The 17,541-nt window shown below is 40.7% G+C and overlaps 1 protein-coding gene across 7 annotated transcripts in view; it reads right to left on the reverse strand.

The window, feature by feature from the left end:
- The window catches only part of KDM5A (lysine demethylase 5A), a 43,399-nt gene extending 31,083 nt beyond the window's left edge, over window positions 1-12,316 (reverse strand). For 4 of the 7 annotated variants that reach the window (XR_014224035.1, XR_014224036.1, XM_082240369.1 and 1 more), the window contains exons 1-6: window positions 11,632-12,315; window positions 8,821-8,898; window positions 7,504-7,626; window positions 5,538-5,708; window positions 4,955-5,089; window positions 131-236 (exon numbers count right to left, since the gene is read on the reverse strand). Coding sequence is in view for 5 of the 7 variants with exons in the window: in XM_082240369.1 (XP_082096495.1) it covers window positions 131-236; window positions 4,955-5,089; window positions 5,538-5,708; window positions 7,504-7,626; window positions 8,821-8,898; window positions 11,632-11,808 (790 nt within the window). In the remaining 2 variants the exon portion in view is untranslated. Of the gene's footprint in view, window positions 1-130; window positions 237-4,954; window positions 5,090-5,537; window positions 5,709-7,503; window positions 7,627-8,820; window positions 8,899-11,631 lie in introns of all 7 variants that reach the window. The other 3 variants (XM_082240367.1, XM_082240366.1, XM_082240370.1) reach the window with 2 other exon arrangements.
- Window positions 12,317-17,541: the final 5,225 nt, after the last annotated feature.

A 17,541-nucleotide genomic window follows, 5' to 3' on the forward strand; every position in this document is an offset into this window, starting at 1 on the left:
AAAACAATGTTGAAGAAGTTAACATACCTGTGATCCTCAGATGAAGGATGGTCATAGAAATTTTAAAAAAATAAAATAAAATAATAGCCTCACTCCACTTTAATTGCAGTGGCTTAAAGCTGCTGCTTACCTTCTTTTTCTTTTGCTCCCAAAGCCAATCCCATCATCTTTGGTCCTGCTCCAAAGATCTGGAGCTTCTTCAGTTCAGTGTTTCTACTCATCTCGCCTGCCTCTGCCTGAAAACAAGATAACATCAACTCACCATTAGTATTTACACAGAATGTAATTGCTCTCACAGTAAATGACCAGAGGAGTTATGGGGCTGGAGCAAACTCCTGCTCCACAGACATCGGCCTTTGCACAGTCACTGCCAAGAGCAGATACTTTGGAAGATAGTGTGGCTTTTATCTCTACCATCATCATGTGTAACAAATTTCAGATAATCAATACAATTTACCTTGCTTGGAATGGCACCCAGCTGCAAAATGTCAAAAGCAGGAAGAAAATTAAAATTAGATCATATTTACTATCCCATTTCTATTAACTGACACCATCTGCTAATGCACTTTTTAAATCGTTTTGTAATGAAGAATAAAAACCTATCACATTAGTTATTAAAGGGCAGTTCCAACAATAAGAAACAAGAATAAGAGTTCATTATACATATTGAATCCGCTTTGAGTTTTTAAAAAATCATGTGATATATAAATTATAGGAAATATATACTATTAGAATATAGAACTAAGTATATGCCTTTGTTAATGAGATTGAGTCTTGCAGGCCTGGATGCTCTCCAGTATGTGTCTCGATTTTTGACACATGCAACATTTATCTATAACCATCCTGCATCTTCTGCTACATTTCTAGTGTTTATTAAAACAGTCCAATCTGCTGTTCCTCAGAAATCCAGGAAAGGCTTTATCTTTCAACAGGCTTAAATCATTTTTTTTTTCACATTTCCAAATTAAATTTTGTAACACTAAATAGTATCTCTCATGTTCCTGTCAAGTTGTTTAAAATTCAAAAGGGACATGATTCTTAGTGAATGGAGATCACAGCAGTGCCTGAACAACATAAGGCAATAAGTAGAAAGTGAGATGCAGTTTTAAAAAGAGATAGTGAGAGAGAAATTTCATTAGGATTCTTTATTTTACATGATATCTTGCTTAACTTGTAAATGAGCAATTGCTAATTGCAATTGCAATGTCTTCAACAATACTGACTGTCTACCTCAAAGTTAGCCTTTAACAAAGCACTGTACGTTCCTTTTAACTGTGATCAGGTGATGGAGAGCATTAAATTGCACTTCCTAGACCTTCCCTTCTTACTCAACCACTGTTCAGGGATATGCTGGCACCAACATTTATTGCAATTAAGGCTAAGCAGATTCCATACTTTTAGGTTTCTTAAATCAGGATTTCTGACTTGCTTAAGAAGTGGAACCCTTAACCCAAATTTTGGAAATGAACCCTGGTTAATGGGGGATTGTTTTTAATGCCACACCTTCATATCTCTTAACCATAGTTAAGCAGAAGCGATGATGGAGTGTGCATGGCCCTGAAAGCTTGTTCTTGGTCACATTTAAGAATGCCTTTGTTGTGCTATGCTAGCACTAAAATTGTGTTTTAGAGAGGTGAATCACAAATGACCTTGTTGGGAGCAAGCATCTCATTTGGAACATGCGCAATTGTAGCACCTGCCCCAACGTGGAGAGATTTTGTAGAAACCCTGTAAGGTTTCTGAAAATGGGGTTTTTGTTTTCTGAACAATTGTATGCTAAGCTGTGCACTGAAAAAACTGTACCAAGTTTCCAATATAAGTACAGAATAAACTGCTTTGAGTATTTCATAGGGTTTCCAAAACCGGTAAGAATGGTCCTGCCAATCTAAAGAACCAAAACAGGCCTATTCCATCCGCATCCAGATATATTTTATCCACATTTCAGGAGAAAAATGCTTTGCTACAAACCACACTGTATTAAGAGCAGGGAAGTTGAAAAAGAAGATCAAGAATACTTTTAATGTTGGTCCTGAGAGAAGCATTTAAGCAGAGTCTGGGGAAAGCCACTCTACTCCACAAAAGTACACTACTGGGAATGGTCTAGCTAATTTACATATCCAATTCCAAAAAAACAGCAGCAAAACAAGATGAACCATGAGAATTGCTTTGGAAGACTCAAAAATAAATATATTTAAACCTTCTTAGAGAGGTGAAGAGAAAAAGAAACCAAATGTGATTATCCACACTCAGTTAACAAGACCAACAGTAGCAGTAGTAGTATTACTCAAGCATTTAAAGTACTTTATTCCATGTTTTGATTGAAGAAAACACATAGGGGATCCAGACTTTGTTGTGCTTAGAGGAAACTCACCAAAGTCAATGGGACTTAAATTAGTAATAACTCTCAAGTCCCAAGGGATCTCAATGGGTCTATTCTGAACACAACTAAGACTGGATTCAACCTAGGATTTGTTGCATAGTCAGATACCATCCAATGACCAAATCATACTCAGAGCAGACACACTGAAAAAAATCAACCAACATGAACCAAGTTCAGCGATTTCACTGGGTCTACTCTGACGTGTATTGTATCCAAGTTAGAGCCAAGTTAGTCATACCATTAATTTCAATGAGTCTACGTGGAGTATGACAAATGCTAGATATACTGTAGCCCTTTATTTTTCACTTCATACTGAGGGTTTTTCACGCTCATGGTTGAAATTATACATACAGCAATGCAATTCAGTTATTCTGTCAAAACACTTAATTCTGGTGGCTTATAAACCAAAATCAATTTTAAAGGGATGTCTTAATAAGATATTTCTGTTTTGACTGTCCAGACTCCTCCCCATCTTCATTTTTATTTTTTAGAATTTCACACTAGACTACACTTGAAGTCTTCAAGACATAACTAATATTATTTCATTTGAACTTTAAGAGATTTGTATACTATATATCTATGCAAAAACCATGATTACAAAACTACTAAGGACTAGATAGAAAACGTACTTTGAATGTATGTGCCTTCTGCATACAGTATATATATATTTTTATTACTGTTTCGGTAACCCTAACAAGCTCCACAAGGCCTCCCCTATTTGGCCTCTGAGGCCATTCTGGCCTCAACATCCACAGATAAATATGTAGTTGATTGTCAAGACTTGCAAAGCACAGGCAAAAATGTGTCACCTAATGTCCTTATGATGCCAGGTAACTGGCAGGTCAGCAGTCCCACTAACCAGTCAAATTTGGCCTGTGGGAATGGAGCAAAGAAGATAACAATGGCCTACTGGCTTCATCCAGTTCTTCCACCCCTGTATTAACTTGATACTCTTAGGACACTTGATATTTGTGGAATATTTCTGCTGCGCTAGCACAACCCTCCCTATTCCCATACCTGCACCAGAGCAAGTAGAAAAGTGCAAGCAAAAACCAGACATACCAAATATACCTGGGAACCTGCATAGCCAAGCTACCATGTACCAAGTGCAGGCATAGAAAGAAAACCCATCAAATCATTCCAAGTTCAGTCAAGAAACCATCTCCTCAATTGTTATTTCAGCATCATTTAGCCTAAAAAATTAAACTATAATTGTCACTTCATACTTACTTGCAAATGTTAGAGGATTAACCAAAAAGCTAACTTTCCTTTAAAGCCAACTGACCAACCAGCAAAAAGCTACTAGAATGTTTTGTTTAATGAAGTACAGAACGTGTCTCTCCTTCCTGTTCATTCTCCTTTTGCATAATCATTTATATCCTCCTCAAATGTATCTGCAACTTAGTGTTTTTATGTTTTAAACTGAGCTATGGCCACCTCCCCAGTGAGCAATCACTCTTATGAGAGTTTTTGGTACCAGCCAAATGCTGATGCATATGGCTGGTGACTTATAATTGTAGCAGTTGTTTTTTTAGGTGTTAAATGATGTAATGAAAATTTTAATTGTGCTTTGTTTTATATGCTGTGTTTTAACTTATTACATTCCCCACTTTAGGATTGCTGCTTCAGTGAAGAACAGGTAATAAATATTTTAATTAATTAATCAAAACATGAAGAATACTTACTTTAAACATACACAGAGTTTAACAATTAAAGAAAAGGGCTGTCAATGCTAGTTACAATTTTTCATATATTTATTTCACTCTGTTAAAAAAGAATTGGGCTTTAAAAGTAGCTTGTGTCATCACATGTTCTGGAAAAAAATACTCTTAACCTTCATGAAATAAAGTGGTTATATTAACTGAAATACTGAGAAATTTGAACGGAAGAAGTAGACATTGCTTAGAAAGCCTTTACTGCTACAATCAATTTCTTCCCTTCAGTGTTAGGACTATTCTGAAGACTTCTGGCCACCACAACACACAAAAAGAAGGTTGTCTACAAATTAACTGAACCCAAGTTCGTACATAACTACTAGTTCTGCTGGTGTTAGTGTGCATCAGCCAATCTCCTCATACATCCCAATAGTAAGCATTTATACAGGACTTTAAGTTTTCAAGAATACTCAAAACAAGCTTTTCATTCATTCTTATAAACAATCCTGTAAGGTGGACCAGTTTATCACCTTTGTATTACAGCAAGTGGGGAGCTGAGGTTAAGAGATAATGGTTTGCTTAAGGCCACACGGCGAGGCCACAGTCCAAATGAAACCCAAGGAACTCCTCAGCTTAGCCACCAGCTCAAACTGATATAAAATTCAGAAGCTGGAATGAACACACGTCTTTTTCCTCTTAACATAGCCGGCTTATTCAGTGAGAGAAACGTTAGTGAGGCCAGCACAACGTGAGTGTTTTTATCTAGCACGCTCACTTTTGATCTTTAAAAGGATGGCTTTCTCATGAGAAGTTTTGAGTGAGCCCCCACGGCCGGACAAAGGCTGTTGCATTTCCAATGCATCTGCACTGGTGCAAAGACTAAAGCACTCTGTCTACTGTGGCCAAGTGATCTGGGTACCTGGGACTTGACACGTCTGGTTCTCTTCAGCACAACGTTCACTCTTGTACCCTGCTTAGGGGGAGACTGGGCACCAATGCCGAGGTCCTCAACCTCCACTTTTTCCTTAAGGTCCAAGTTTTGCTTTTGGATGCCCTAAAGAATCAGAGCACAGAAGGACACCAGGTTGGTTGGATCTGGGATGGCAGACTCTGGTTTTCAAGATGAGCAGCACTACTGGGAGAAAGGGCCACCAACAATGGCACACTGCATTACAAATGTCATCTGGACAGAGTCACCCACGAAAACTGAATAAAACCGATTTCTCAAGTGCTGCTGCCTAGCCAAGGAAAGATTCCATCCCATGTTTGATTCTTTTCCAACAAAGTCCTCATCCTATCAAGGTTGACCTCAAGCATAATCAAAGAAGTAGATACCATCGCAAAACCAGATCACAGTATAATACATCCCTCTTGATCGTGATATAAGCAACTTGTTTCCATGAGGCAAATGTACAAGAGCACAAAACGTTGTGTTAGTATACAGTAGACAAGCAACATACTGTATCTCATATTACTCTCCTGCAAACAAAGCCATCTCTCACCATAAGGCTGACACCAGACTGGAAAAGCTCATATGGATATAAGATCCGTTCATAGTGTGACTTCAGCAGTGAGCCAGTTGCCTTTCCTGGTAAGTAACCAAGACGACTTGCAACTTTAGACCATTTCTTTTCTTTAGTGACCACTTCAAAGCCTCCTTTGCTGGCAACAATCTGAAATAAAAGTAAAACAGATTTATTTATTTTTTTAGAAAGCTACATACAAGTTTCTTAAAGCATACTGATCACAGTCCAAATATAAAACTTCACCAGATCCTCTACTTAATAACAAGGGGATAGTTGTTCTGCAGAATCAAATTCATTTCTCGCTCCAAAAGCTTAATGCATAAAGACAATTTGGATGCCTGAAACCAGACAAGAAGCAGTTCCCAAAGGTGTTTGAAATAGCAGATTCTCACTAACAGCCAGAAACAACCAGAAACAGTTTGCTAAACTTGACTTTCCGTCTTATGAAAAGCATTAATTTAACCTGCTGTTCAGTTCAGTTCAGAAGTCAGAAGAGCTGGAGATCAAGAATAGTGGCTATGCAGACACTCCCAGGAAAGAGTCTTAAGGCAACAGATTACTGCATGAGGTAAAACAGTCTGCTTCTTTCAAGCTGAAGGCGGCAGCCACAGCTATATTCAATTCTTAACTGATTCTTATCAATTTAGACCCTCAATGGCTCGATTAAACCAGTGTTTATTTGCCTTGAAGAAGATGCCATGAGAGTAATACGGTCAGCATCAGGCCCAGAGAGCCTTCCTCCAACACCACATTTCCTCCTCCCCTTAAATTGTCAAGTAAATTTGAACAGAATTACAAGCCAATTGTAAAATTCCCTTCCCTGGATATGTACAGCTTTCTACTTGTTCAAGTTCACATATAACAAGCCACTGAGTTGTGAAATACTACTCATCTCACTCAAAAGGGCCCATAGCTGTGCATACCGCAAATCTGTGTTCTTCCTTCTTGGCATTCAGGGAGGTGACAAGGCACTTTTGAGAAGGCATTCAGCTGACAAATGAACTGCCATGAGACCAAAAGTGCTATTGCACAGTTGGAACTCTCTGCACTACTACTATTATTACTAAACATTATCTAAGCATTTCACAATTATTAAAAGACAAACCAGTCTCTGTTCACAGACTCACAATCCAATAGTTAGAATACAGAAGGGAAAAAAGTAGGAGAGGGGAAAGGAAAGCAGTTCCAACAAGTCCTTCACTAATTGATGAAAGGATTCAGATTGGTCTGCCCCTTACCATGATGTCCTAAGAGGGAGGGATGCAGCCTCCCAGTGGCCCTTCATCCCCAGCTATGGCAGAAATCAGGCTGTTTACATTAGTTTGCATTATACCAAGGTTGCAGGCTTTAAATAAGTTGTATGCTACATGCAGCTTTGGAAAGGCAGGTTTAAAACATTTTATAAAAATAAACATTTAGTACTACAAGAGTTTAGCATGCTTTACATGCACTTTTAAAACCAGCAACAATATTATTTAGCATTATTGTATTAATGATAGTTTTAAAATGTACTACTAGCTACCAATTAAATCACAATTCACAGCTTTCTGCCATGATGCAATGCATATGCTATGAACTTGTATGGAAACACTAAGAAGCTGTGCAGTATGAACCCTACGTGCCTGGAAGTTACATTCTGGTAGAGTAACCATATTAGTCTCCTGCAGCAAGACCCAACAAAGAGTCTTAAGACACTTTCAAATAGTAAGAGTAATTTGCCTTGCTGATATAGAAAGCTACTGCACCCAAAACTCCTTATTGCTTATGTACTCCGATAAAAATCCATGGACTTAATATGGAGGGAGGGGGAGTTATCAATGAACACACCATATTATTCAAGCCATAAACTAGAATATTTTATGATTCTCTATTACAGCAGGGAAAACGTGATTTTATGAGAAACCACTAACACCCTACCAAATGATTGTAGATTCACACTCACCTTGCTCAGTGAATAAAGATCCAGTATTTTTCTCTCCACGACTGGGATTTTTAATGTAGATCCTTGAAGTTCCCAAAATTTTGCCAGCTGATCTAAGAAGTCCAGCTTCACTCTAGTCATTGCCTATTAACAAACCAAGGCAACAGATGGACGTCATACAAGTTAAGTATGAGAGAAGCACAACACCCAAGGAAAATAATGGCCGCATGCTCACAGACTGCTCCTCTATTTTGAAAGTCTTCAAAACTTAGACCAGAATATGTCCTATCAGAACCAAGGCCATTTCAACAAATGACAAATCCGAATATAAGCTTTCTACATTCCTACAACTCTGGTAGAGACTTCTCCTTTAGCACTGGCAGATATTTCTTGCACAGCAGAAGTCAAGAAAAAATATTAGGAATGAGGAGAAGAAACAGATGAATCCAAGTACAATAAAAAATACTACTTTAATGCAGATGCCTTGTGTTTCCTCTTTTCAAAATTTTTAAAAGTCTCTTGCAAGTTGCATGTATATCATTTAAGCATTTTCAACTCAAAATGCTATGCAGTAAGAAATAAAGGTATGGATGTAAATTGAAGTTTAAAATATCAGAGTAATATCCTCATGGAAGAGTTTCATTCACTATCTGAAAGCTGAAGAAAGTCTATGTCTCACTAGACTATTATGCTGGTATTAAGTCTAATACCAGCTCTAACCTATTTACTTGAAAACAAGTTCTACTAGAATCATTGAAACAAATCCTATTCAGGCATTCAAGCAAACGTGCAAACTTTGCAAGGGGCATGGGGATGTGCAATGTCCCCTATATACAATGACTGTCTGCTCCACCCCAGTCTTCCTGCAGTTGTCTAAATGTGTCTAGAATCCTCCTGACAATCAAACTTCCCTATCATGAATAAGGTTCTAAATGTATTCAGCCAAACATGCTTACAATCCCCCTTCAAACCTACTGGAAAGATCAAAAGATTGGCTGGAGGGAGCAGGGGGAGTAGGGAGGGACAGCGTGTGTATAGATGTTAAGCAGTGAATGTACTCCCTACACAGTTTGTGCCCTCATGCATTCTTCTGAGCACCTGAATATGGTTATAGTTTCAGGGGATGTGTTTTAAACTGGTGTTGTAAGACATTTCCAGTAGGGTGTAAACAGCTCCTGCAATGATGCACAGTAGTAAAATGAAACATTGCTCATAGACACTTGAAGTTAAATTAATCGAATCAAGACAATAACTTTGTACCTTATAAAAAAACCCAAACAAACAGGTCTAATGCTTTATGTAGGGGTACAGATTTATGCCTAAGGTTAGGAAGCTCACCTCTAGTTCATTCAAACGCTGAACCCGTGGCGTGAAACGAAAACTTTGTACATCACATGCAAAAGGAGGCTGCCAGTCCTAAAAAGAAAGGAGGGAATTTAGTTTCAAGATATAAGCCTTCAATAAATATCCAACACATCCCCATAGCTATTTCCCCAATATTTTATAAATACCGGATTTTTATTCTTACATGCAAGTTAAATCAATGCACACCTTCAGATGAATTAGAAAGTAAAAAGGCTTTTAAGAACAAGGTTAATTTATTTTAGAGCTGACAGAAAACAGTCAGAATGTTGGCATATTTGAGAATGTATCTGGCTTTAAAAGGCCCTAATTCTTCCACTGTCTATAGTCATGTGAGTCACTAATGTATACAAGCAGAAGCAGAATCTGCAATCCAATAAAACCTTCACTCCTGCAAGGAGATGTTGGCATAAGAGGAACACACAACTGAGGACAATATGCAAGGTAAACCCAAGGATTCATCATGTTGTAAACATGCTTAGACTCTGACTTCAGCAAATGCACTTCAATTTCTTGTCAGTACAGCAGTATGGACTCACAAGTAACAAGTCCATAGAACACTTTATTTGCCTGTCTGCCTGCATCTCTCTCTGCCAATTATTGCACAGTATGGCATGAGTCAACAAGAGAAAAACCACTTGCCATAAGCAATCAAATTACTACAAACCTTTTTGTAGAAAAAAAGAAAGATAAAATCACTTGCAATGCAATATTTCAAAAACATTTTGAATAGCATACTGCTTAAATAATATCAAGCAAGCAAGTTATTCATTGCTGAATGAAGATTTAAATTATCTGCCAACGTAACCAGTTCACCATGCAGGTGCTGAGGCTGCTAGTAAGAATCAGAAGACATTTAAGCTCAACAGAATTTTGAGTTTTCATCTTAGGACCACAGCAGATACTACAAACAATCCAACATATTTGATGTGGTCCTAAAATAGGCATCTACTTATAGAGCAACATGCCACAAGGCCAAGTAGATGGATTCAAGAATAAAACAGAGGCAATAAAAAAAAAGGCTACAAAACTTAATGGCACCTATTTTTCAGTATTTTAGTGAATGATAAGACTTGTTCCTGAAGTGCTTTTTAATCCTTATGTATTGCTACTACACTGTTTCAAAATTAAATGTTATGCTACTTTGCACTTGAGATTATACTCTAACTTGCAAGTTAATGCACAATGTATTGCAAATACATTGTATTACAAATACATTGTATTGCAAATGAATGCACAATGTGCTCTTTTTAACAGTATGCAGTAGTAATCATCCATAATTGTCCTGAATAAAACCATGTTTTTTAAACACAATATAGTAATAGAACTGAAGCTTTTATTATCACTCATCCCCAGTTAGGACTAAATGGGGCACAACATTACTTCAGAATTCATTTCATTCAGTAACAACTACCCCAAAATATATTTAAAAATTAGTTAAAAGCTTATTGCCAGATCACTGATACTCCAAAACCATCGCTCACTGCACTTTAGAAACCCCTCACTATTGTGAAATTAAAAAGACAAACCCAAATACCCAACTCTTTTAGTGACAGACAGGGTGTCGACATCTTATTACGGCAACACTCCTTTTCCAGCACCTACCAAACTCAATGTGCAAAAGCAATGCCAGAAAAAAGCAATTCTAATCATTGCTATTGCTTTTCCCTTTCTATAAGTTATTTGGGGCAGGGAGCTTAAAAACTGAGAATGAAAACTCCAGCACTTGAAACACCTCTTGAGATTAAAGGGAATGTGATGAGTAAAACCGTCTTTCATACTATGCCATGGAATATAACTGAAATATTGTACATTGAAAATGCAGTAACAAAGATGGAAGACAGGATCTAGATTGACCTTGGATGGTGAAGGGGAATTAGCAACATTCAAAGCAGGATGCAGCAACTGGACCCCATTTCCCAAAGCCAGAAAAGGACTGTTCAAGGGGAGAACTAGGAACTTTTTTATGTAAAAAAATAATAATCACCCCTCACATGTTAAATTGATATTTTAGATTATTGAAGAAATGTACTAGAGAAAAAAGGAGTGTAGGATAGAGGACTTTGTTAAATTGGTATTGTGTTTTCTGCTACTACCAAGTTGCCTCCAGATAGACAAGCAAAAAGGCAATTTTACTAGATCAAGTTACACAGGAACTGCACACAAATTTTTGATAGGGAATTTTATACACCTCAAAAGGCTTAGGGGCCCTTCACCCTAAAACTAACAGAAGTTAGTCTTTGTGGCCTAGATCACTTGCTCTATGCAAAACGTAAACATGATAACCCTCCCCCAAAGTGAAAGTAAGTATTCTTATTGTATTGATCATAGCTACTGTATCTTATATTGCTACAACACTGAATGGACCCTTAATCTTCTTCCTGTTTTCCTCCTTTTTTCCTTGTATGCACCTACCCAGCTTTTGCTTTTTTGAAACATCGTTACGGAATTACAGTCAAAATTAAAAACAGGTCAGTATAACAAACAAAAATCAAGGAATCCAAAGGAGAAGTTGCCCCATCGTTAAGGAAGCGCCATCCCTTGGGCACCTTTCACGGGCGAAGAAGCATCACAGACCGTGGCAGCTGGTGATGCGACCGGGCACGGGAGGAGATGAAAAGCCAGGGGAGGGGCTGAAGGGGGGAAAGGGGTCGGGGAGCGACTTCACGGGAAAGCCGAAATCCTGCTCAGAAGACCCAACGTGCCCCCCCCCCGCCCTCGGACCCCTTTCCCGGCCCTGAAGGGTGGACCCCACTTCCCCATCCCTCCTCCTCCTTCCCCGGGTACCTTGGGAGGCCTGATCTTGCAGATGCCCGTTTTCTCGGCCAAGGGCCGGATGCGGCCGATGAAGCCGAGGGGGTCGCTGAACTCCTCCCAGCTGGGCTCGAAGACGGGGCATTCGGGCGGAGGCACGAACTCTGCCACGTAGTGAGACCCGCCAGGGCCGTCGTCGTCCCCCGACATGGCGGCGGCGGAGCCGTCGACGGTGATGATGCCGCCGCCTCAGGGCCGGGGAGGGAAGGGGCTTAGCTGCGGCGGCAGAGGAGGAGGAGGCAGGCGGGGAAGGAGTGAGAGAGGGAGGGCGAAGGGGGGAAAGGCGAAGGGGAGGCAAAGAAGCTCAAAGAGGGGCCGGGGGGCGGAGGGACATCCCGGTGTCCATCGAGGGGGGGGGGCGCTGCTGCCCGCGAGCACTGAGGCCCTCAGAAACAGGCGCCGGAGTCTCGCGGAGCCCACGGCTGACGAGGCCTCCCGTTTGTTTTTGTTTCCCCCTTCGGGGGTTTGTTGTTTTTTCTTCTTCTTTCCTTTTCCTCCCCTTCTTGAGGCTCGCCGGAAGTGACGCGTCTGTTAAAAACCCTTTCTTGCGGAAGCGAGCCGTGAGCATACCCCTCCGCGAAGTAGTTTACGTTCAAAATAATTAGTCCCGGCCGTCTCTGCCTCGGGGCTTAAGCCGCTCCTCTCTTCGCGCGAAGCTGGGGAGAAGGCACCGGCTCGTGTTCGCGAGTCGCCTGCTTTTGCTCCTGCAACGGGTCTAAACAGTGGGAGCAAGTTAGGCCGAGGCCCTTTTTTTCGGTTCGCGGAGGAATGTGCAGTGCGTTTTGTGTGATGGGGCCCGCTTCGGCAAGAGAACTTCCGGTGCCGACTGTCCATGTACCCCATTCTCTCCGTGTGCGAACAGACTCTGCCCCGCCCCCCTCCGTGGAATCTTTGCAGAGCCCCGCCCGCCTCTACGAGCCTTAATGCGCTCCTTTCTCTCACCTCCCCCACCCCCACCCCGCGTCCACTGGCGGAAGCCGCCTCAGCTGCAGCGTCTCTCTTGACGTTTCGCTCCCCCACCCCGCGTGCGAAACGGCCCACCTGAACTCCACCCACTTACAGTTCCCACAGCACCTGTCACTCTCCACATCTACCTTTCCTTCCCCGCCCTAACGGACGCCGCCGCCCGTTCTCGGTCGTCAGAGCAACCGTCCCTCCCCCCGAAGCGCCGCAGTTCCCTGACCCCCTCGGAGTCCCTCAGAGAACAATCCCTCGGGGGGACTGGCTGAGGCGGTTTTAGCCATAGTGATTAATTAAAACGACTTTCCAAGTAAATAAACTTGCCAGCTAACCAGAAAAAAAGAAAACAAAAACCACGAGTTCAGTGTTTTAAAATCGTTTACCTGCCACTTTTCCTCCTGCTGGCTGCAGTTTGAAATATTTTTTTTTAAACCTAGCCCTGCCTCTCGCTGCCTTGCACCAGCTGATAAAATATATTTTTATTCCAGTAGGCAACAATTTTAAAAAGTGCTTTTCTTTTTTAATGATTTAAAAAATCATTGTTGCTTTTAAATGTATTTTTAACGTGTGTTTTTTAGCAGCATTACTCCGATTTTAAATTCTTGCAAGCCACTCTGAGGGATGTGTAATCACTAGAAGAGCAGGATAGATACAAATTAAAACAGGTTTCCCTGCCTGCAGACATTTTAATCCTTGCAGCAATCTTTGCGAGGGCAGGATAGGCTAAGTGGAGAAACAGCAGCCTACTTTGCAGGGCGTGAGGTTGCAGCACCCATGTTTGCTCAGAGAGATTCTGAGTATAGAGATTTTAATCTGGATGCTGTACATGCACTGGCTCTCGACACCTCATGCCTTTCTCTCCAAAAAAGATTGCTGGGAAGGTGCTGAGAATTGTAGCTCACTGAGTGGTAAACTACAGTTCCCAGGATTCTTATAGGGGTGTGTGTGTTTTGACCGCCATACTGCTCCAACTCTTTTTATGTCATGTTGGTGTGCAGAACTTCAGCCAATGACTTTTTCATAACATACATAACTGTGTTATCCTCTTAAGGTCTTCTATTAATGGAACAATATCAGAGACTGGTTAAAAAAATAACAACAAACCCATAGGGGGGAAATGGAGGTACAATCTGTAGAGAATTGGGGCTCACCCCTCCCAAACAAGGGAAAATTGCGTTGTTTGAAATTTAGACTCAATAATACAATACCATCCCTCAGCATCATCCCACAGCTTTTAGCTTAATTAATTATAATTATAATCAGATTTTTTAAAATATCTGTTTTTGACTTTGTTACAATGATAATGTTTTGGTTTGGTTTTTTGTGGGGGTGTTTTGTTTTTTGTTTACCTCTAAGAGCTTCTATTTACAATCAAGTGGTACATCCTTGCTTCTGGTCACTCACTGCCTTCCGAAACCTGGAAGCTAGAAGTGTTGAATAATAGGTAGATAACCTTCTTTCAGGTTATTTCATATGGAATAAACTATGTACCCCTAGTTTTGTCATTAATCACCAACATCAACAAACTGTTGTAAACAGGAATAAAAGAAGAGAAAACAAACCACCTATATGCGTATGATTGTTCAGTCTCTTCTATTGTGTGGACAAAAGGGTTACTAATCTGCTTTTTCCAGGCAGCTCCACAACAAAAGTGGAGCAGAAGGGGGCGGGGACTGCTGTGATTCTGCTTTTGTCAAGGTCCTGAGCAAGAATTCGGAAGCGTATTTTCTATTCAATTTCATTATTTTATTTTAAGGATTTATAAAACGTCCTTCAAATATGTTTCTGGGGGACTTTCAAAAAACATAATAGCATCACAATAGAAATAACAGCAATTCATAAAGCAACAATTAGGACAACTAAACAAACACAGTATAAACCAATTGGGAAAATCCTGAGAAAATAAAAAGGTGGTTGTGTAATATAATATGGAAAGGTTGCCCTGTCTCACATTTATTCATTTTCATTTAATCTAAATTAATAACAAATGAATACCACCCCCTGATTCTATGCTGGCAGTTGCTAATAATGTTTAGGGTTGCGTTCTGCCTTGATTATGTACTGCAATAAATTCGCAATTATACCATTATGTAACCCCAGTGTTTACAGGAAGTTGGTTTGATGTGCTATGGCAAACTCTTGTCCATGATCCGCCTCACTGACTGTTTGCCAGGTGGCAGGTGTTTGATGAGCCCCCTGTTTACTTTTTACAGTCCCAGAAGGGCAAGAAAACCAGGAAAGCAAGCCCTTAATGCGTCATTATACATAGCTAGTAAGCTGAGCTTGATTTGGTTCATGTTTAGGCCGGAGCAAACTAATGTGTTCATTGCTTTTTAAAATATACAAACAACTTGATTCATGCCCATTCTTCAGCAATTCCCTTTCAACAGCCATTTAACACCCATAAATCCTGCAGCTGATGGTTTCCCCAACATGCAGATTTGGTGCTAGGAAAAGCTTAGATTCTGCCCTGCGTCCCATAAATTAATGCCACTGACTTATTGGATCAGTAATTGATTTCCAACACTATTCAGGATTATTCTGGGCACTTACAAACAGAACGTGAATATTACAGCCTTTCCCTTGTTTGTGTGCAGCATCTGGTATTAAAGAGATATATTGCTTCTGAACATGGAGGTTTGATTATTTGTTAAATGTATATCATATCTTTCTTCCACGGACCCCAAGGCAATATTTATAAAGCTTCCAGGCAGTCTCCTACCTGGGCACTGACCAATATCCATTTCTGCTTAGAAATGGATCATGCATTTGTCTAATGCTATCTGCTGAACACCTGCTGACTTCCTGCTTGCCACACAGCTTTGTGACTATACAACTAAACTAGTTCAAGGTTCTTGTCTTAATTTACAAAGCCCTTACCCCCTTGCACCAAGGATATAAACACCACCTTTATATCCAGCCCAATTACTAAGATTGTTGGGGGGAGTCTCTGTTGGTTGTCCCCCATGGCTCAGATGCATAGCTCATCATAACTACTAAAAGTGGTATACAAATGTCTGAAATAAATAATGAATTGTTCACCTAAGAATACAGTGGTACCTCGGGTTACAGATGCTTCAGGTTGCAGACGCTTCAGCTTACAGACTCTATATTTTGAAAAATAAATAAAAATGAACGAATTCTTATGCTCCACAAATAAGATGCATTTTAACCCAGAAATAGTACCTCGGGTTAAGAACTTTGCTTCAGGATGAGAACAGAAATTGTGTGGCGGCGACACAGCAGCAGTGGGAGGCCCCATTAGCTAAAGTGGTACCAGGTTAAGAACAGTTTCAGGTTAAGAATGGACCTCCAGAACAAATTAAATACTTAACCCCAGGTACCACTGTATTTTCAGAATGCAACCGGTTTGGTGCCTGACAACGTTGTCATGGGCTATTTGGATACAGAGGAATGGTGGGAAGAAACAGCTGGGGAACCACCAAGGGAAGAAGGCTCAGAGCCCAGGAAGTGGTGATGGGACAACGATGAGTGGTCAGAGGGAGGAGGAAGTGTCAGAAGCTGAAGAGGTAGCAGGGCTTAGTGAGCAGACAGTATTTATGGCAGAGAGAAGTCCAGAAGCAGACGCTAAAGCAGGTGAGTGGGATGAGGGAGGCCAAGAGGCAGAGATGAATCAGGCTGGTGAAGGTGCACAGGTTTCTCCCCGTCCTGCTGCAACAAGCTCCCCTAGCTCCAGCCTGGTTTCCCAGAGCCAAGAGAGGCATGAAGAGGATGATGGAGAAATTAACGTCATACAGGCGCAGTCTCAGATTGCTTGGGGGAAACCCTGGAGACCCTTCAATCTCCACAGCTGCTTCATAAGGGCACCTACCAAACAAGAGCTGCTGTGCTTATTTGACCTAATACTCCTGTGCAGATCCTTTCCCCACCTAATAAAGAGTTAACTGTACTTACTTTGTTGCTCACCAGGGCAAGATAGGCCAATCCTGGCCTGACTGCACTGGTACCAATTAGGATTTTTTAAAGTACCAGAATGTATGTTGGAACAGTGTTTTGATAAATGGACTGTTGTCCACTTTTAAATTTACAGGATAGCCATGTTAGTCTGTTGTAGCAAAAACTAGAGTATTGTGGCACCTTAAATACTTGTAAATGCAATAAACTTTCATGAACTATTTACCAGATGCACAAAGATCCTGAATTGACAAGCATCAATACACATGAGGGAATTTAGAGGATTATTGTTTTAAGTATTAAATAGTGATTTTACTATTTTTGTTGTTGTTCAGAGTGGTTTGGTAAGCAATGTAGTAAGTAAGCAATATAACAAACAAAGAGTTGTGGGGTGTGATCCCATCCACGCTTACAGCAAATACAATGGGGCTTATTTCTTAATATATATTTAAAAGGACTTCACAGTTAATAGAATAGCTGATTTATTTCTGCAATGCAGAGGGTTGGACTAGATGATCCTCAGGGTCCCTTCCAACTCTACAATTCTATGATTCTGTAACAGCCACAATCCTGTACATGTTTACTCAGAAGTAAATCAATACTAAACGGAGTCTACTCCAAAGTAAGCATGTACAGGATTGGAGCAAGGAACACAGTCGGATTTATTTCCAAGCGAATATGCACAGAAGTGCAATGATAGCTGCAATCCTATGCACACCTCCCTAGGAATAAATACCATTAAACTCAGTGCCACTTTTTGCCGAGTAAGCTTATTAAAATTTGCAGTGTCATTGTCTTCAGGGGCACCAACCCTAGTTAAGTTTATTCAGAAGTAGATCCCACTGCATAACGCCCAAACGTTAATGGGTTTTTTTGCCTCTTAGTAAACATAGGAATAGGACGCGGGTGGCGCTGTGGGCTAAAGCCTCAGCGCCTAGGGCTTGCCGATCGAAAGGTCGGCGGTTCGAATCCCCGCGGCGGGGTACGCTCCCGCTGCTCGGTCCCAGC

This window comes from Podarcis vaucheri, assembly GCF_965113315.1.
Source record: "Podarcis vaucheri genome assembly, chromosome: 10".
Lineage (NCBI taxonomy): Eukaryota > Metazoa > Chordata > Lepidosauria > Squamata > Lacertidae > Podarcis > Podarcis vaucheri.